This window comes from Osmerus eperlanus, chromosome 6, assembly GCF_963692335.1.
Source record: "Osmerus eperlanus chromosome 6, fOsmEpe2.1, whole genome shotgun sequence".
NCBI lineage: Eukaryota > Metazoa > Chordata > Actinopteri > Osmeriformes > Osmeridae > Osmerus > Osmerus eperlanus.
Window position 1 is genome coordinate 15,454,607 of NC_085023.1, and position 20,732 is coordinate 15,475,338.

General features: G+C 42.9%; 2 protein-coding genes across 3 annotated transcripts; both read right to left on the minus strand.

Moving 5' to 3' along the window:
• Positions 1-3,480: 3,480 nt before the first annotated feature.
• On the minus strand, positions 3,481-5,185 carry LOC134022372 (cytochrome c oxidase subunit 7A-related protein, mitochondrial-like). The gene is made up of 3 exons (XM_062463847.1): positions 5,009-5,185; positions 4,416-4,550; positions 3,481-4,294 (listed from the first exon to the last, which is right to left on the minus strand). The coding sequence occupies exons 1-3, from the start codon at positions 5,075-5,077 to the stop codon at positions 4,154-4,156; spliced, it is 345 nt and encodes a 114-aa protein (XP_062319831.1). The 5' UTR covers positions 5,078-5,185; the 3' UTR covers positions 3,481-4,153.
• A 1,636-nt stretch (positions 5,186-6,821) lies between these two features.
• Positions 6,822-12,959, minus strand: LOC134022373 (potassium voltage-gated channel subfamily G member 3-like). Of its 2 annotated transcripts, none has more exons than XM_062463848.1 (2): positions 12,037-12,959; positions 6,822-9,395 (listed from the first exon to the last, which is right to left on the minus strand). In XM_062463848.1, exons 1-2 carry the CDS (start codon positions 12,654-12,656, stop codon positions 8,750-8,752), a joined length of 1,266 nt encoding a protein of 421 aa, XP_062319832.1. In that variant the 5' UTR covers positions 12,657-12,959; the 3' UTR covers positions 6,822-8,749. The 2 variants fall into 2 exon arrangements, with proteins under 2 accessions (XP_062319832.1, XP_062319833.1); XM_062463849.1 differs by having other exon boundaries at positions 12,007-12,959.
• Between the last annotated feature and the right edge of the window lie 7,773 nt (positions 12,960-20,732).

Consider the following 20,732-nt stretch of genomic DNA (forward strand, 5'->3'; position numbering starts at 1 on the left):
AATTATTTAAGTAAACAGTGTTCCTGAAAAGGGTGTGACAAATGCGAGGCAGCTGGTGTGTGTCAGAAATGGAGCATCGACTAACATGGCGAATACTTTGAGTGGGAAGGAGATGGACAAAACAGGGAGGCTGCCAGGGCCACCGTTCTCTTAGTGCTCCAAGGACAGGAGTTGTCAATATGATCGCCATCTCCTAGCTATACTGGGGAAAGGCTATCACGTTCACACTATCACACTTGCCCCTGACACTGGAACTGGCTTAACTCTTGCCCAGTAACAAGGCATGCCATGGGAACACTGTCTGTGTGTAAATGTGTGTGGGTGCAAGTGTGTGTGTGATAGAGAGAGCGAGGGAGAGAGAGAAAATGACAGATGTGACAAAAAAAGAAAAAGACGCTCTCTACTTCTGAGCAATGTGCTTTTAAAGGCATGATTACCAATTCAAATCAGCTCCTTCGAGTCTGTGAGTAATTGTATAACAGTCTCCAGCATTGACATTCACATGAAGGACACCACCTTATTTCCTTCCTTTGACCACCCAAACCATCAGTGCAATCCTTAACTATTCCTATTGCTTAGTAGGTAAATAGGATTCAGGCACTAGCAGGTCTCCTGCTAGGCTTACAAGTCCCACTGGCTACCCTTCAAAGCCACCAACGAATGAATGGGTTTCCACTCATTAATGCAGTCTGTAGTCTGGTCCACCTCTCTCTTCTCTCCTTCTCCTTTCTTACTTCCCCCTCTTCTGCCACCTCCACAACTCTCCAGGTGGTATTTGGACTATGTATTAGTGTTTGATGGCCAGGCCGGTCACAACATCTGTTGTAAATTCTAGGCAAATGAACGTGCTTGTCTGAAAAGAAGAAGAATGCAGGAATTAATGAGATTGGGAAAAGTCAGTGGTCCTCATTAGGTGCTGGATGTTTCTTCCCACTCTCACCCTTGTCAGATGAACACACACACAGACACACAAACAAACCAAACAAAATCTTCAGGTAGACAACCTGGATACACAAAAACGGTGGCCTCCAAATTATAAGCCACCTCTGCTCTGCACCTCACCTCTGCATCTTCTCTCAAAGGCCAGGAAAGCTTTTCGGCACCCCGTCTGAAAGAAATCAGGCAGCTTGAATGACTAACTGACTGACCACCCCAGTATAGGACAGGATCTCAGTGGTACTGATAAAAACACCTCTGTGCTGCAGTCCACCTGTTGCCAGCTCACATGGCATCTGGACGTGCTACAGTGACTCAGCTGGATGGAAAGCCTGCACCACCCTATCATTTGCTTTGATAAACCTGTCAGGTGGATATTCACACGGTGTGTTAGCTACAGGACAGGGCCTTTACAGGCTCATTGAGCATTATTGATTGAAGAAGAGGTGGAGGAAGTCAGTGAGCAGGTGGCAAATGTCTATGTTGTTACCTTCCAGCAATGGGGTTGCGTTAAGTGAGTTGTCACAGAGTCGATCTTTCTCCCCTGTTGGGAATGACATGCACTGACACCTTTTCATCATGTATTTTTGTGTGGACCTTTTGTTGCACCTGCCTAAAACAGGCCATTGTAGCTACGTGCTCTGTTCTCCACATCTTTCCCTCCCGGGAGTGTGGGAGGTTTGAGAAGTGCATCTCATCTGCCAATGGAGAGTTTGAGTGCGCCAGTACAGAGACAAAGGGTGTCGTTTTTTAGGAGGGGTTGTAATAAACGTCATAGACGATGATTCATTCTTCAGTCCCCCCACCCCCAGCCTTTCTTCTTGCCATTGTCACCAAACCGGTATGTCACCGTCATCCAGAATGTGGGGATTTAGGTTGTTCCTAAATTCCACTGGTGGTTTTGCCCTGTGCATTATTATACATGCAGTTATACATTCATTATATGTTCATCCCAGTCTTTCATGAGATAGTCTGTTTAACGTGTCAATTTCAGCTCCCATTTTTTGTTACCAATTTCCAAAAGAAGAATATTTTGTCCTGAACCTCTCTGCCACTTCCTGTGGCCCAGACACACACTTTGTTTACTTCATGCTTCAGTGATGAATCAATAAGTGAACCTTTTTAGCGCAAACACCTGGAATTTGTTCTTTTGACGGTCACCTATCCTTGCCTTTCAAAGAGATGACCAATAACAAATTCATATTATTTTTCTTCTTCTGCAGCATTTATGTGGAAAGATTCTGAGGCAAGGTGAAAAAAGGGCCTTTGTTAACAATTTCACCCAAGGTGTGATTCACGTCCGAAAGGCCAGCTGTTGCCATGTGAACCACTGCAGCGTATAGCATGAACATAATTGTGTGTGTGCACCTGTCTGTGTGCCGACGTGTGTGTGCATGTGTATGTATTGTCAGTGCATTTCATATGTGGACTTTGAACTTGATACCCTGTATGTTTGCGAATGCATCCTCTGCTGTGCAGCGGTTTACAAATTATACTTCGTAATGATAATTTATCAATATGTAATTACTTGTTATGAGTTGATGGTTTCATACAGATAAGATGTGCCTGGGCATAGATAGCAGGAACAAGACTAGAAGAGACGTAGGGCACTCTGTCATCCACAGGGGCCCTTAGCCATAGACAATCTCTCCCCTCCATCTCTACCTCGGAGATAAACAGCCAGACAGATTGGGCGATCACAACGGCTTTAGTTGTTTGATTACCCAGCAGGCTTCTATCCCTCACGCTGCCTGAGGCGGTGATGCTACCTCCTCATCTCTCAACAAAACATGAGATTCATGACCGCCATTTCTTCACCGCAAAATCACACAGAGACAGAGGGATTGGATTTGGATTGGTGTCCACTCTGTTACCAGCAGGTTAAGAGCTGAGACAAGTGAAGGATGACTGTGTGGTGAGAGGCTGGGTTTACACATCTTTCAATGTAGTACACTGTCATTGAGTAACACCCTTGGTCAAAACACCACACACTGAGCTGAGATCTTTCAACTGGCTTCCAGTTGCCACCAGGATAAGGCACACATCCCTCACATTTGCATCTGCTATGGGCAACAGGACAGCCCCCACATACCTTCAGGGAATCACCCAGCCATATGTACCAACTCAGGAGCTTTGCTCTGCGACATCAAGTCGTCTTGTAACCCCTGTGCAAAGAAAGGTCATTGCACCCCCATCATGTGGTGATTCTCCTTCCATGCTCCAGTGGTGGAATGACCCCTGTTCTTGACTAAGCACTGTTCACTGACTAAGCACTGTTCACTGACTAAGCACTGTTCACTGAGTAAGCACTGTTCACTGAGTAAGCACTGTTCACTGAGTAAGCATTGTTCACTGTGCCTTGCAGCTGAGATGTGGTTACTTTGCAATGTGTCTTGTAAGTACTGACCGTTCCTTGACTCTTGACTAGTGAAATACTGTACTCAATTAAACAGGGAATATTCATGTTATAAATGTAACGCAGTTTCAAGCTCATGTAGAGTATGAAGTCATGTGGAGACCTAATTATTCAGAGAATTACTAGACTTGTTACAATATTCCCTTTATTCTTCAAGGAAAAACTTTAAACTTGTCATATACGTACTATAGAATCTCTTTTTACAGAACACTGGCTGTTAGTGTAGTTTATCACCAACTAGTAGAATACATATACACGACTCCTCAGGCCAACAACTGGGGATGTTAAGCTGTTCATTTAACATAGGGCAATGTTACAGAGAACTATGATAGCCCATTCGTCACAAACTTTAGTGTTCTTTCCATCATTAGTCTTGGAAGTGGCTAGTTCTGCCTTGTTTATTTTGTCCAAAGATCAGTCCACTGTTTTCAGACAGTTATTGAAGGGCTGAGGTTTACATAGACTGCAAGATGATGACGTTTGTGATGAAATATGACATTATTTTTGATAGGCATGTGCAAACACAACCAACAACCTCACAGGAATCTAGTAAGATGAGGGCCAGTTAAAAAAATGAAACAAAAGATGACTTCAAATCATACATTTACGTACCCAAGGGAATACATTCACCTCTGTGATAAATAAGAAACACAGGTTTGAAGATCCTTACAAGACGATTCCTTTTGTCAAATTTGTGAGCGTAATCATCATTGTCCATGTCATAGCTCCTAATATCAGTTATGCTGAATCCTGTTGATCTTATGATGAGGAAAGGGGCAGCCCAAGTTGGCGGGCCCAAGTTCACTTGTTGGCTGGCTGGGCAGCGATGTAGAGGGCCATCAGGCAGTACAAAGTACCCCCAATGGTCAGGCCCATGGTGGTCCTATACAGCATCTTGTCCATTAAGCCCCTTTTCAGGTGGACGGGGATACCATCAGACCTCTAAAATGTGGAAGTGGAACATAATGCTTAATATTGGTTAATGGGCACAGATTAGTTATGTTAATTATTTCACGAATAAACACAGCAATCCTGATGTATTACTAACTGACGTTACAAGTACCTGGAAGAGTTTCTGCATGTCGGGGACTTTGTTAATTCCCATGTACTCTACTGTGGAGGCTGCCTCTGACACCACTTTGGTTGGGGTGGCAAATATGAGTGGTGGGGCTTCCGTGGGCACCGTCAGCTTAAGCCCCTAGAACATAGTAAAAAGCTTCCTATTTAATACGAAATGCACACGACGTTCAACATCAGCTAGCTAGACATGTCACCATGCACATAGCTAGCTACACATACTTTGCGGCTACTGACAGTAGTACTGTGGCAATATAGTCGGTCAACCCGTTCATAGCTCCCCAATACAATACTTGTGCTAAGCTATCTAGGGTAGCTAGCTACTAGCAAACGTTATAGCTACTTTTTAGTTAGTTCTACATATAACGCATATACTGATACCAGTAGCTGTTTAAGCGATATTCGTTTAGAGACATCCTTTATCTCGGTGGTGGTATCACTGGTACTACTTGCTAGTTAGCTTGTGTGCTAGTGTCAGCCTAGTTAGCTAACGCAATACTAGCTACAGTACAACTACAACCACGAGTGAAGGTCACTCCGGAATGTACTTCCCCCGTTTAAAAACAATTATTTTCTCACCTGAGGGGCATATGCTGTCGGTGCCGCTCCGACTAATTTTTGTGTTACACCGCTTATCTTATAGTACATTATATATATAGAAAGATAGTACTTAGGTGAACAAAATATACAATAGTACGAAAGGTTGCCTGTAGCTTCCGGTGCCCTCGTTCTGCTCAAAAATCTAGCTAGCTTGCGATGAACGTGACTGATTTTTAAGGACCCCAATAAGGACATTAGGTGTCTCGTATATGCCTTATTTAAAAAATGGATCTATCGATCTTTCAAATAAGGCAAGTGTATGTCCATGTTATTGTAGAACTTTCTATATACACTTATTCATGTAGTATATAATTTCAACAGAGACCAGGAATAAAAACGACATTGGGATTACACTTTATATTTATTACAACCATATTAACAGTTCTATCAGAAAACATTGGATCTATACAAAATAGCCTGTTCCTTAAAAAAAACAACTATAAACGATTTGGACAGACACATTTCTGCATAACACAGTTATTTTCTTAAAAAGTTCAATGTTGCACTGTTACATTCAAGCAGCAGTATAGGGTATTTGAGTGTGAATTTAAGAGGAGAGACCGAATGGCAGTCGGCTTTAAAGACAGAGAGATACAAAGTCAACCTATTGTTCGATTTTACTCATATCGTAGTCAGATGTATTAGAATGTTATAACTGACAAATGTTAATTTTTCAGTTTAATTAGTGAGCAAGGCCTACTACAGTCTATACCACATCCTGTTGAAAAACTTGATCGAATGTTTAGTTTTGCTGTGTGAGAGCCTGTAGGTGCTTTAGGATATTTCATTATTGGTGACCTTTTGTTTTTTATTAATCTTTTTTATTAAACCTGAGCTGTTTTGATAGACAGGTGAATTTTTTTCTCTTGTTTACTTACGATATGGAGCCTTATTCTGGACCTTTACACTGCGTTACCTACCCTAATAATGTGTGTGTGCGCGTGCACGTATAGGTGTGTTAGCAGAAAGCTGCACATATGCTGAGAGAGATATACGTTTGTGTTGTGCATGCAGCTCAAACATCCAGAGGTGTAAGGTCCAAGGTCTTACCCAAGCCCAACGAACTGCAGAAAAGGCATACTACAACTATACTACAACATCACCTTTCTAATGTTAAAATGGATTGGGAACCAGGGAGTTTGCACAGATGAAATGTAGGGACAGAATATTCAGATCTGGAAAGGTAGACTGTCTTGTTTCCTATTTGTCATCCAATTGCTGTTTCATATGACATCATGTTATACACAATGACTCAATATTGATGTGTAGAACTAAACAAGGGGTTACATGTGTGAGTGAGAATTGGAGAGAGAAGGTGAGAGGAAGTACTTTTCACAGCTAAGACACATTATGTGTGCGACAGTTTCCCCCCTTGCTCAGGGGTGAACATGAATACTGAATTGGTTTATTTCAGGTATAGCTATAGTGCACTTAATAGTGCACCTAATACAATAATCAATGGAGGCCCATTATTGGGTACATATAAAATATTTGATGTTGCTTTTTTTTTTTTTTAAGTGTGGTGAAATTTGACACTTTTGTGGTCCAGTGGTAAAGAGTGGAGGGAATGTTGAGTTGAAAAGATCTTAATCGGTTTTCCATTTTCATTGGAAATTAACCAAATCCATCCTCAGGACATGCACAATTCCTCCAACTGTGCTGTTTTCACTGCATCAATTTGTGTAACAAAGGTATACATTTTATACAAAACCTGATTTACATGTTGTCGTTTTTTTCCTCACTGGAGCTAATTACACAGAGTATTAGATCACGAAGTAATGAACTCAATCAATCTCATTAATATTTAATAGAGTTAAAGCCCCATTTGGAATGCTTTGAGTGTTTGGAGTGTGGAGATCAGAGAAAGCAGATGGGACAGAGAGGGGAAAAAAATACCCCTCTCCTGAGGACAAATCACAGGACCTGCAAATCTGTGTCAACACAACCAACATCCATACCAGATCATATATGTCCATCCTTTCACAATACCTAGTGGAATAGACCCATTTGGAAATAGTTTCTTTGTGGAATAAATCATTTGTGGAATATATCTTAGAGATGAAATAATATTCAGAATCAGGGGAATACAATAGTCATGACCTTTGGCAATGATGGACTGACTTTCTCCTGCCCATATCCAGTGTACTTCAAAACCGATTGTAAATTACTTTGCTTCGAAATAGTTAATAGTAAAATAGTTCTGGATATGAGGTCAACAGACTGTTTTCATACATGTGTAACCTCACGGATGCAGGCTGTGAGCTGAATAACTGTTGGATGAATGTCTGAGGGAGAGAAACAGTTCACAGGCTTGTTGGAGATAAGAGAGATTTTACCCCAGAGCGGACTAATGTGAGGAGACGTGATTCTTCCACCATGGAAAATAGAGTGGGCACAGAAGCTGTTTAAGATGCGCCCAAATACCTACTGGCAGTGAGAGGAGAGGCGAGGAGGCTGAATGCGTCACACCAGCCACCCAAAAGTGGTGTCGACAGTGTATCAAGGAGAAGCGGGTGGCTCAGACAACAACATTGCGAGGAGTACCTGTACCGTGGCAATGGCTGTGCTTTGTACTGTGCCTGTCTGCCCCTCATGTCTCGCTAAGGCAGACAGAGGAGTTCAATAAGGTTGCAGCACAAGCCAGTGTGGTTCCACTCCCCCAGTCGGAAGACCCGTAGCGCTCCGGAGGTTGTGGTTGGAGAGACAAGGCCTCTAGCAGCGCTGCGTGGTGTTAGCCAAACCACCCGCCTCTCCATGACACTCTCTCGCTCTCTGGCGAGGTGTTCCACATTACAGACATGCCTACACAGCTGACAGACCCACACACCTCTCTCTTCCTCTCATCCACAGTCTCTCCCACCCCCACTCTGCCTGGAACATTACCTTTCAAAGGCACCATGCGTTTAATATGCAGGTGGAATGGGAAACAGATTTAGACATTTTGACCATATTTGAGTCGTTAATGGGCTCATTCAAATTCAAAGCATTGGGACTGGAGAAATCAGACAGAACTGATGGACTCACACCCATCAAAGCTTGAACATACGGAACAGAAGAATGAGATTAAAGGGTAACTACAGTGTACAGTGCACTGAAATGCTTTGGTTCATTGTACTTTGCGGTCCTTTCTTCACCAGTCCATGTGAAGGATAAAAAACAAGGTAGCTAAGATAGAGCAGAGACCTAGGAAGCCACAGAAGAGTCTAACATTCACACACCAGTAGGTTGCCAGACGTGTGGGATTATAAAGGACAGTATAACCCAAATCCTATTTTTCCGTGGCACATCGCCATATGAAAAATAAATTGAAATGCCAGGCAGTGAGGCTGGCACAGGTCGGATATAATCCACAGTATTTGAAGGCCTCTGTCTGATGTCACCCCAACTGACCTCCCACAGTGACACCACAGTCACACCCTCTTATAGATATCTTCACTCTGCATCGTTGTCATCATTGCAGCCCTGGAAGCCATCCCAGCTGCCATTAGCTTCTGTAAACCCTGTACCTTGAGTCAGTGTTGAAGGCGACTGAGGAGATTGTACTGGGTGAAACCCACATCATATATATTCTTACAAAATCCACCTTATATGTGTACATGAATAACAAGAGTAAGAGTCTAAGAGAGTAAAAGAGGCCACGTTTCCAATGGATGTTCCGAGGGATGGATGGATCCAGCGGGGTTGCGTATGATTGGGCAGATGGTCAACGGCCCTGGAACTTCAGTTGAGGAACTCTGCAGAGAGGCTCCTGGAGCAGCGAGCGGAGCGAAACTTCAGCTCATTGTAGCACTGGACGAAGCTGTGGTAGATGAAAGTGATGGGCAGTGCCAGCAGCACGATGCCGCTTACCACGCACAGGCCACCCAGCACGCGCCCGGGCACAGTGATGGGGTACATGTCTCCATAGCCCACGGTAGTCATGGAGATAATAACCCACCAGCAGGCTGCCGGGATGCTGGCGTAGTCCTCGTTGCCCGACTCCAGGTCCAGGCCGTGCTCCAGCAGCTGGGCCAGCGCACTGAAGATGGCCATGGCCACGGCTATGAACACCAGGAGCATCACCATCTCACGGTAGCAGCGCCGCAGCGTCAAGCCCAGCGTCTGAAGGCCCAGGAAGTGGCGCGCCAGCTTGATGACCCAGAAGATGCGCATCATGCGCAAAACGCGTAACGTCACGCCGGCCCGCTGCAGCTGCGAGTTCTCGCCTGTCAGTCCCGTCATGGTAACGGAGATGTAGTAGGGCGTGATGGCAAGGAGGTCGATGATGTTCAGGGGCCGCCGCACAAACTCACACTTGTCCCGTGACACCATGAAACGGACAATGCACTCTGCGGTGAACCAGCCAATACACACAGCCTCGATGATCCTGCAGAAGGGAGAGACCAAGTAGAGTTACCACCAGCTACAGTGATAGACTGGGGTTCCACTAGAGTAGGACTGATATATATGGCAGTTCCACTGCCCAACCCTGACCCTGTAGAGCTTTCATCCTATACATGTATTTTCCAACCCAAATCCAGCAAACTTGGTTATAATAATTAACTGGTCGACAAGATCAGTCATGTTTGTCACATCAGGGGTTGAAGTGAAAAACCTACAGGAGGGTAAATCTTCAAGAGCAGGGTTGGACAGCCCTGACCTACAGACTCAAACATCAACTATATGCCGTGACTACAGCTGTTTTGAAGCAGTGGAAGAGGGAAGTCCTGTTGGGTGAGAAGCTGTCAGTCACCCAGACAACTTGATTACAGTGATGAGACCTTGATTGATTGATCCATAAGAAGCTTTAAGTTTAAACATATCTTTCATTGAGCCTCCCTCTTTAACTGCTGGTGAGCTTTGGTATTGTAACACAACAACAGACAACATATGCCCAAAAGAAAATGATCAGTTTGCTGTATACTGAGAAACCATGGTCTGAGTCCTGGCCAGAGTAGGGTTATTTACACGGATCAACCCTTTAAGATTCAGAGACATCCACCTTGCGAACACACACTGCTTTACATAGTTTTCTTTGCCAGATTGATGATGGGGAAGTACACATACTATCTATTATAAACGCTGCAAAGCCTGAGCGTGTGCTTTGCTAGGCCTTCAGGTTGAGAAGGACTAGCAACTCTGTGATCCAGGTGTCTGAGAGAAAGGTTATTATTTATAGAGACAATACTGACAATGACAGTTGGTTTTTTGTCATGTCTGACAGGGGAAAGAACAGACTGATCTGGCTGAGACCTAGTCTCAAGCAAGGCTTTTGGTTTTAAAAAAGGTCAGGCTAACGTGAAGGATCACAACAGAAAGTGAGTGAAGAGATTCTAGTCAGCCATTCAAATGCCAGGTACAATTCTCAGATAAGCACATTCTTCATAATCGCTTATACATATTTGTAACCTGCACAATTGAGAATACATATATGTATATATTTCTATATAAATGATAGAAATACAAAAAATACTGAATCATGTTGATCATCTATACAGCAGTGCTATACGTTTAGTACATACAAATGATTGTATTTTGTTCTGAATAAGAATACATGCATGGGATTTCTATATCATCAATTATGTTCTACTAATGACTCATGACTGGAATGTGCTGGAAGTTTTAAAAAATTTGGAGGTATACATTTTCGTCATTGTGAAAAACAATGCCAAAGACTGTAAGACACTATTGCCATCTAAGTGATAATAATGTGGATTTCAGTAAATTTTTAGTACACCCTTATGAAAACCAGAAAACTAAATAGAAGACACTGGCATTTGCAACATTTTGTGAAACTTATTTTCACATGGAAAGTCCATCATTAAGGAACAACCTTGCATCAATAATGTCTATAGAACTATAACCTACCTGAAACACCTTCGGAGTTTACCTGAACACACATACACACACATGCACAGTCACACACTCTGCTAATCCCCAAATGTACCTCTTTTTCCTTTTATCTCTCCTTCACACACACATACACACACACACATGCTCTTGGGTGCCCTTCAGGTACCAATACCTTGAGAGGGGTCCGCGTGGCAGTCATGGATACAAGACAGACAGACACACAGATTAAAGAGCAGATTAATGCCAGACAAGAGGGATGGGAAACATATCTTTAGACGAATGGACAAGTATTGGCCCATACAAACAGTAGTTGATTGGGGTTAATAAAGTCCCCTACTCCCAATCCAGAACATTTATAAAATGGCAATTTCAAATGGAATAGTGTATGACAAAATGAAGTTATCATTTAAACGTGTAACGTACAATGATATCTGACATGATCAACATAAAAGTTGTTTCTTTCTGACAATCGCAATCGCAGCTCTAGTTCAGCACCGTGGAGAGCGACCAAGCCCTGCGCCTTTTTGACAGTACGAATTGGCATATTTTAGTTCACCAGTCACTCAGAAGACAAAACTAAAGTATTGTTTGAAATTGTAAACGTTATACAATTCAATAACATGACTATATACATGTATTTGTGTGAATCTTAATTGTCTGACTGCCACAATTCTGTCCTACTTTGGCTGCTCCTCGGCGTTTAAAGCTATATGGAGCTTTAGTGCTGAAAGATAAAATACAAACAATTGTAGACAAAACATGACAGTTGCACAACGGAAAATCATTCATTACCTTGCGTTTTGACAGTACATTATGTTGTGCGTTGTAAGCACGTGATAAAAAATTGCTATTGAATCCTTACACAATTAAAACATTGACTATAGTTTTCCTCATTAAGATGCGTAGGACAACATCATCCAGCAGCCGAGTTGACGTTTTGGGGAGCTTTATGGACACTAATAAAATAAGATGAATAGCTGACATTCCCAACATTGTCCCTGTCATTTGAAAAAAGGGGATAGAGGAGGAAATACATAGAATATGCTATGGTTCTCAACCGGCCCAGCATCATCGCACTTAGGCCACCAACATTTATTACATGAAATAGGAATAAATAAGAAGAAAGTAATGTAGGACATAGATACCCGGATGGATGTTCTAATGAGTCTGTGTACCTTTGCTCCTCCACGCTGCTTTCAGCGGATTTCCAGTCTGGTAAAGTACTTGCACAAAGCATCACCATGGACACTATGACAAATATGACGGACACCGAGGCCAAAATTTGTGCTGCTACCGAAGAAGTTGGCTCCTCAAAAGTCCTTCGCATTCTTTCAAGCCACTTTGACTGCTCACTGTCAGCGCCCTCGCGGTTCTCCAAACAATCTCCCCTTAACCCTCCCTCGTGTTTTATGGTGTCTTCCTCAGAAAAATGCGTATACGTGTCAGACATCCGATCATCTAACCTTCGCTGACAGCAGAACTCCAGGTGAGAGCTCTCCAGTCCCCAGTAAATCATTTCATTGTAGAATGACAACTCGCACATCTGTGGTACGAATCTAAGTTTGCCGTACTTTACGTACAACATAATAAAACCAAAAGCCTCGGAGTGTCTATCGAAGAAAAACTCATTTCTCTCTCGGTCATAGTCGTCGCACACTTCCAATACTTCTTTCTCCGACGCACATTTGTGCAAGCGACTCACTCTACTCAGAGGGAAATCCTTGATCACGTCTTTAGAGAACGCGTATTTTGTACCACCCACATTGAGGATACAAATGCTCTTTCCAAACTTCATCTTCCAGCTGTTTGTAGGTGTTACTGTACCGAGAAAAGGCACTCTGCGTCTGAGATGGAGCGGAATGAGACTGTTCTCGTTCCTTGGAAACAGTTTACAAACATTAGGCTTTACGTTATCCCTCTTGAAGTCCACTTTGGCGTATCAACAGATGGCCAACGCGAATGGTCACTGACAGTTGTAGTTTTGTCATTGTCCCCTCTAATACTTCTAGCCGACCGAGATGCCCTATTGAAGTCTATTGACAAAGCGCGCACCTTATGCGCGACATCGCAATGAAGCCCGTGAGCGCAGTTCTCCAAGCTAACAAGTCTTCCCCAGCAAATCCCAGCAATGATGTCACACGCATTTCTCTCTCTCTCTCTCTCTCTCTCTCTCTCTCTCTCTCTCTCTCTCTCTCTCTCTCTCTCTCTCTCTCTCTCTCTCTCTCTCTCTCTCTCTCTCTCTCTCTCTCTCTCTCTCTCTCTCTGTCTCTCTCTCTCTCTCCATCTCCCTCTCCGTCCATCTTAGTTACAGTAAAGTCCTCATTATTGCGTGATGATAACTTATAAATCTTGTTATAATTGATTTGCCTTAATTTCCTTTTCTAGACCAGGAATACAGTAGAAAGTAAGTATTATATTATTGACTACCATCCTCTTTACAGTTTTTCACAATTGCTAAAACACATTTCTTGAAACAGTCACCCACGTTCTCAAAACTGTAAACACAAAACCTCATCTTCAAACACTATTTACAAAACCTCTGAATCCTCTTGCAAAATGAAACTTTCGCCTCAAAACAGATTTACCTGTGCTCAAAATCAAACACTGCTCTCAAATCATAAACAAAGTGATCAAAATTATATACACTATCAAGCAGTCAGTAAACAATACACCAAAAAATAGAAAACACATTGTTCAAAACATACAGTTCTCAGGGAGAAGTATAACATTTTTACGTAATCTCAAAACAATTTTCATATTTATCCGTCATTGTCTTTTGATGAACAAAAACATGTTCTATCATAGTAGCTCAAAATTGATCAGAAATTACTTCTCTGCTTTGCTCTTTGCAATTTTTTTTGCTCTTTCTCCTCCTTGTACATTTACATTACATTTAGTCATTTAGCAGACGCTCTTATCCAGAGCGACTTACAGTAAGTACAGGGACATTCCCCCCGAGGCAAGTAGGGTGAAGTGCCTTGCCCAAGGACACAACGTCATTTGGCACAGCCGGGAATCGAACCAGTAACCTTCAGATTACTAGCCCGACTCCCTAACCGCTCAGCCACCTGACTCCATGTCAGTACTTGTACCCCTATACAGTACTGTACCCTGCACTACAGGGTACAGTACAGTCTCACTACTCACAACTCACTCTTGTTCTTTGTTGATATGAACCTGCAACCAGTCAAAATCTATTGAGCAGTCAGTACTGTAACAAATGGAAAGCACAATGTTCAGGGCCATACAATTTGTTCATTGTACAGTATACAGCCTACAATGCACTGTAATACAGTATACAATACTACAGTAAAGGGACAAACATCAAAGGAGTAAACATGTGATCAATGTGCTTCTTCTTGTCTTTGGGCTGGGTTAGGCGAGAGCACTTTGTCGACATCACAAGCAATATTTTCCCACCTACAACAACCTGTTTGCTCTCTGAACTGGCTTATATTGGTTGTGTCACATCATTTGAAACAAGTGAAATCAATTTTGAGTGGTTGTGTTTAGTCAATGACATGTTTTCTCTATTTGTATTTGATTGTTGCCATTTGTGTTTACCAGTATGGATGACATGTTCATTAGAGTGCAGAATGTGTTTTAAAAATGAGAATGTGTTTAGAGTTTTGCTGAAAATTATAAGTGAGATCTGCAAATGGTGTTTTACCATGTGAAATGGTTTAAGGTATTGACAACAGACAGGCACAATTAGCTACATGAGTTCAGGCAACTGAGAACTTTGTTCAGCCAATGGGTTTTAGTGTTTTAGCAATTGAAAAAAACTGTAATCTTCGTCTTCAAAGCATACATTGTACTCTCTTTTCAACACAAACAGTTAATCTCAAAATCAATCATTTGTATTATAATGTCAGCAATCCATTCTCAATTTTCATTGCATCCTAAAGACCTGGTACAGAGTTTGATGGGCAGCTTTCCCATTGCTGACTTACTTTTCAGGTGTAGCAGATGTGGGCCCTCTGTGTTCCCTCGCCTCACAACTAGAGGGAGCCTTTGAGGCAGCGTTCAATCAGCCCGAGGGCCATAGGTAATCAGAGCAGATGAGGGATGCAAGGGCTGCATTATTGGTACTCACAACCCATAACTCAGACACAGTACTCGCCTCTACAGGCCTGTCAAATGCCGATCCAGTTTCCTCTACCTCCAGTAGGATATCTGGCCATGCCAGAACCATCTGGACATCATGGACCCGTTTGATGTTTGTCCTCCTTGGAGGGGTGGAGACTGCCAGGCAGCTGGATGAGCAGGACCAGTGAAGGCGCTACTGAGCAGGTGACTGAAAGGCTGCCTCTACTGACCTCACTGGTATGACTCTCACACCACCTGCACACATGCCAATGTTCCACTCTCAGAGAACAATCTTTATGGATGCATGAAGGTATCGAATGAATTACTCACACATTGAATATTGATCAAGCTGTGGGATGGTTAATAAAATATTATCACAAGCCTTGGGCCAATGAGGATTTATTAAAGTGCTGATACTGCAGAATGAACAAATACATGAAGGATATTAGACGTAGAATAGCTTATGTAAGTCAAATATTACTATTGTTGTAATCAAAGTACATCTGAACAGAATCCCTGAACATAAATCCTGAACATAAATCCTGAACATAAAATGTACACACATAATTATTACAAGAATGTTTCTAGGCTTGGTTACACAATCTCTGAATGCCAGCCAGGAATGAATTTACGTGGCTGTTCTTGTGTGGACAGAAAATTCTGATTCAAAATCCTGTTTTCCCAACCCCTAACCCCTAACTTTAAACCTTTCCCTGAATCTTAACCCAATCCTAACCATTAACTAGTCCTAACTCCGAACCCCAACCCTCATGAATGTAATTCTAACCCTAACTCTCTTTCTAACCCTAAACCTCGAAACATTTTCCTTGTTTTGCTATTCTTGAGGGGGCTGCTGGTCCACACAAGAACATTTAAACAAGAACACTAATGTGTGTGTGTGAGTGAGTGAGTGAGTGAGTGAGTGAGTGAGTGAGTAAGTGAGTGAGTGAGTGAGTGAATGAGTGAATGAGTGAATGAGTGAATGAGTGAGAGAGAGAGTGAGAAAGAGAGACAGCTTGGTTGTGTGTGAATAAGCAGTAAACAGAAATTAAATTAAAAGAGACAAGACACCATGGCTCCTACCTTCCTCCAATGATGGCTTCACCTCTCTATTGATTACTGCCAGCTCTGACGTGCTTATTTTACTCTGACTCCTCTGGGCGAACATCCGGCAGTTCCAACAAATTCAATGCAGCCATTCACAGACCATGACAAGTAGGGGCCATTCTGCAGGGGTCAAGGCCAGTGGGCTCTTCATGACGCCTTCACGTCTGTAAAATGAATGCAACACTCATTGGTCATGTCTTGTCTTTTCTTGAGTGAAACCTTACTTTTGAAGGGAGGTGAAAAGGGGGTAGAAGATCTTTGTGCAAATTATCTTATTGGATTAAAAAGATACTGCATTTCGAGATGGATTATTGAATAAAAAAAACACCCAAAAGGTCTCTGTGAATGTTGCCATTTTGCATTTCTTATTTCAAGTAATTATATTGTGCTTAGTGACAATAAGGTAAATAATTAACCGGCAATAACATTTTAGAACACCTATTGATTATTTTCAATGTAGCTGCTTTGCAAAATCAATATGGTTTTAACAATTAAACCGTTCAACAGAGTTCTTCGCAAATCTATTCAAATTCCAGGCATCAATTATTAATCCCTGTGTTGTCTTTTCATTGTTGTAAATATAATTATTCTTCAAGATTCATAAAGAAAGGATACTCCCTATGACATTCTCTCAGGCAAAATGTAATTTTCTTGATTGATAAGAGCTGTAATGTTTTTTTGTTCTGCTTCTTGGTGGATTTCATCAACAAAACCAACATGCGTTGTGTAAACCTTTCTTCTCCATTTTTGTATGTCAGTTTATTCCTGTGGTTGTTTTGTGTGTGTCGGAGGAGCTGAATGTGGATGTGTGTTTTCAGCAGTACCCAGTGTGTTTGCCCTACAACTATGTGCTGTTTGTGCTGTTACTATGGTTAACAGACATATTTTCTTAGGCTGAGATGCAAGACTATTGTTGTGTTCGGTGTCCATGCCATTGCTGAGGCATGTGACACAGTGGCCTGTGGTTGGCTAAGAGGCAGCAGCAATGGCGGTGGGAGCGGACAAATGGCACAAACACTAATTAGTCTCATACAGATAGCCATGAGGGCTCATCACAACTCTAATTACATCCTCAAGTCTGCCGGCTGGCTCGCCTGACTCTTACCCCTCACCCCCTCCACCCTCGTATGACAGCGATGACTGACATCTTAATACCCACTTGCATCGTGCTCCACACTGGGGGGATTTTGATTAGGGTAGATCTGGCAACCTAGTAGAGAAAGGGGGTGGGAGCTTGGGGGACAGGGGGAGTATCAGGATCTTGTTCAGGGTAACCCCTGGGAGGTTTCTGTCAAGGCCCCCCTCCTAACATTAATTTGATTTGTGTGAGATTGGAGTCTTCATCTAAACACCTAAACATATGTTCAGCCTCTCCGATCCTCACAAATGGCTTTTGAATCAAGGGCAAGTCACTCTTTCATAGGGCTGACTTATTTCAGGCAATGACCCCCCCTCCCCCCACCACCCATATAATTCAAGGCTGGGGGTACTGACCTGAGATAAGCTCAAAGGTGAACGCCACATCTGCACCCAAGTCCATCCTCTCAGTAGCCAGCCCCACCCCCACTCAGATTCATTCCCTTGGTCCCCTACTCTTTGATTGTGCCCCCAAACTCACACACAAACACACACACACACGTATTTCATCCTCATTTTTATCCTTTCAAGTGCCAATGGCAGATTCTGTTTCATTCTCCATCTGCCTCCTTTGGTGTTGGGGGGAGGGGGGGGGGGGGGGGTAGTATCAGTTCCCATAGTTCCACAGAGCTGCAAAGAGCTCCTCTACCCTGCCCCTAACTCCACTAAACCAGCATGCCCTAATGCTGCCTTATGAATGTGGGGACTGTCGTTAGATGGCTTAGACTGTGCTTCACTGCAGAGCCTTGGCCGATTAGAGTGGCATTAACGGATGAAAGATCAGGCTGTTGGATAGATAGAGAGAGAGAGAGAGAGAGAGAGAGAGAGAGAGAGAGAGAGAGAGAGAGAGAGAGAGAGAGAGAGAGAGAGAGGCAAATATATCTGAACAGGAAGAGGAAGTCGAGGATGTCCCAACTCACCAAACATGTGGTTTAAACATTTGTTGCACTCTAAAACTCCCTCTGCACTGTATCTCCCTTATGCCCTTAGTATCATTAGTATTTAGTACATTTTTGTCATCTTTTAGTCAACCCATAAACACTGCCTTTCTGTCACTCAGCCAGAGGGAGTTGACTGGACTTCCTAATAAAATCCTCTGTGTTGTAATTATTATTCACTCATCATCGTTGGTTTACCAGTCTCTAAAAGTCGGACTCCTTGTAGGATTGGTGTTTGCAGCCCAGACATAATTGGTTGTGTGAGTGGGTTTCTCACTCCCCTTCAGATGGTTCGCTCATATCTCAGTCTCTTTGAAAGGTGTTTCTCTGATGCACAGATCGAGTTCCAGTGTCTGGAAAACATGTTTCGACAACCGAAACTCACGGAGGGTTGCCACATGCAGAGGGCATTGATGTACGGGAAGAAATGAAGAAGTCGATAGTTTGGTTGCAAAGCTAGGAGTGTGCGTGTATGTGTGGTGGTTTGGGGGGGGGGGGGAGGTGTTAGAGGGATGCACGGCTGATTTGTCCCTCTAGCTTTAATGATGTCTTTGGATTTACAGGTGCTGGGGCATCACTTTAGCAAACACTAGACGGGACAGTCAAGCATGAAATGACTGCTGCAGTGGAAGAAGTGATGCATGGACCAAAAAATACCTCACAACGACCATCGACTCCCCCGAATTATCTGCTCTTACTGACCACTCTTCTGGCTCAAGCTGAATGGCATTGACAGGAAACGGTCGCCTTTGAGACATGTTCTAAACAGTTCTCCTTTCTGCCCTTGTTTGATAAGACCTCAGTGTTCTCTGATGAAACCACAGTGTTCACTTGAAATAACTGTCACATTGGACAGCAGTTCGTGTCACAGACAATCTCACGCTATCTCCACTTTTCTGTCTCGTGCCATCTCTCTTTTTCCCTTTTTCTCGAAAGTTGAATAACAAATTACTTGCACTAGCTAATGTGTTACTAGTCTAAATGTCTCCCAGGCTGTCAAGAGTGAAGGAATTGTGTGAGCCAGGTACCCTGTCAGCCTTGTCCAACCCAACCGACTACTTAGTAACACAGACCCAAAGACTGAGAGAGAACAAGAGACCGAGGGTGACAGAGAGACAACACAGGAGAGAGGAGGAGAGAAAAGGAGTAAGTGGGCCGCACAATTCTTGGAATGAGATGATAAGGTGGCTCCTCCAGGAGGAACGAAGGGACTGCAGAAGCTCTACCTTCTCTGACGAGCAGTGACCGGCACCTGGTCCATGGTCTCTTTGTCTTCCTCCTCTCCTCTGCCCACTGCCCTCTTTCTCTGCCCTCTTTCTGCATTTTGCGGCTGAATGTAATCGTGCGGCGTCTAGGGAGACTTTGTTGGCGGCCTTTTCGAAATGAATCGTTTTTCATTAATTTTTACGCGAGCGTCGCATCTGAAATGATTGGTGTGCCAGGCTGGTGAATGTCATCTTTTCTGATTCAGGGCCTGTACAGAAGACTTGTATCTGGTTAGATCTTCATCTGGTTATTTTAGTTGCTTTGGTATGTATGTGTGCACATGCTTATGACAGTTTATGACAACTTATGGGCGATGATCAATGTTAGTTTACCATGAATCCCGCGTCAAAACTGATAAGAAATCTGCATATGAGATCCATCCTTCTTGCTCCCTTCTCATCACTCTCTTATTGATTGAAGTTGGGTGATGACCGGGAAGTGACCTATGGACTTTCAGTGACCTCTCTTCCTGACTGAGCATGTGCAGAGCCTCCTGATCCATATGACATGTTATGGAGACGGCTCGTACAGTAGGTCTTAACTTACTCTAAATGTCATTCCGACGGAGGGAGAAAATCAGACAATAACACTTCTTAAGAACTCGAGCTTGGTCTTTTTGTCCCTGTCAAACTACAGTGTGAGTCATTTAGACACTCTGGGACCGAACAGTTGGTGCCGGCGCTGCCCGTGTTACCTCAGGCAGTGCCACGTGGCATGCCAGACTGGCAGCTCCAGGAGGTCCCAGGGCAGAGGAAAGAGCATTGACACACCTCATTGACGTGATACATTTACATTGGATTCATGTAGCAGATGCTTTTATCCAAAGCCACATATAAATAGCGCATTTTGAAAGTACGGCAGAAAATCAAGGCTCAGAAGTGCATAGTTCTAACATTAAGAATACAATAATAATGCCTCAACTACAGTGCAACAATAAGATCTCAGTGTTACAGAATACAATTGAGCAAAATACACTATTGATAGGGTTATCAACTTAATTGTCATACTTTTATGTTCCTGAGGTATTGTTAATTATTTTTTAGCCTAGTCACAAAGAACATTTGATATAACATAATGTCACAATATTATAGCAATCTAATAATGTAGCTATATTTAAACAATATCTTAAAGTAACAAACAGGTTCTCTTTAAATCCATGTTATAGAAGACGTCATTTCATACTCATTCCTTTAGTATTACACATAAAGATCTTTATGGTGGGATTACGATGTAAAGGCTTTCTTGTCTTCTGTAGGATTGTGACCTATCACACACAGGTACCTGAGAGGACCTTTCAGCTAGCAAAAAAAAGAAAAGAAGAGCTGTTATCAAGC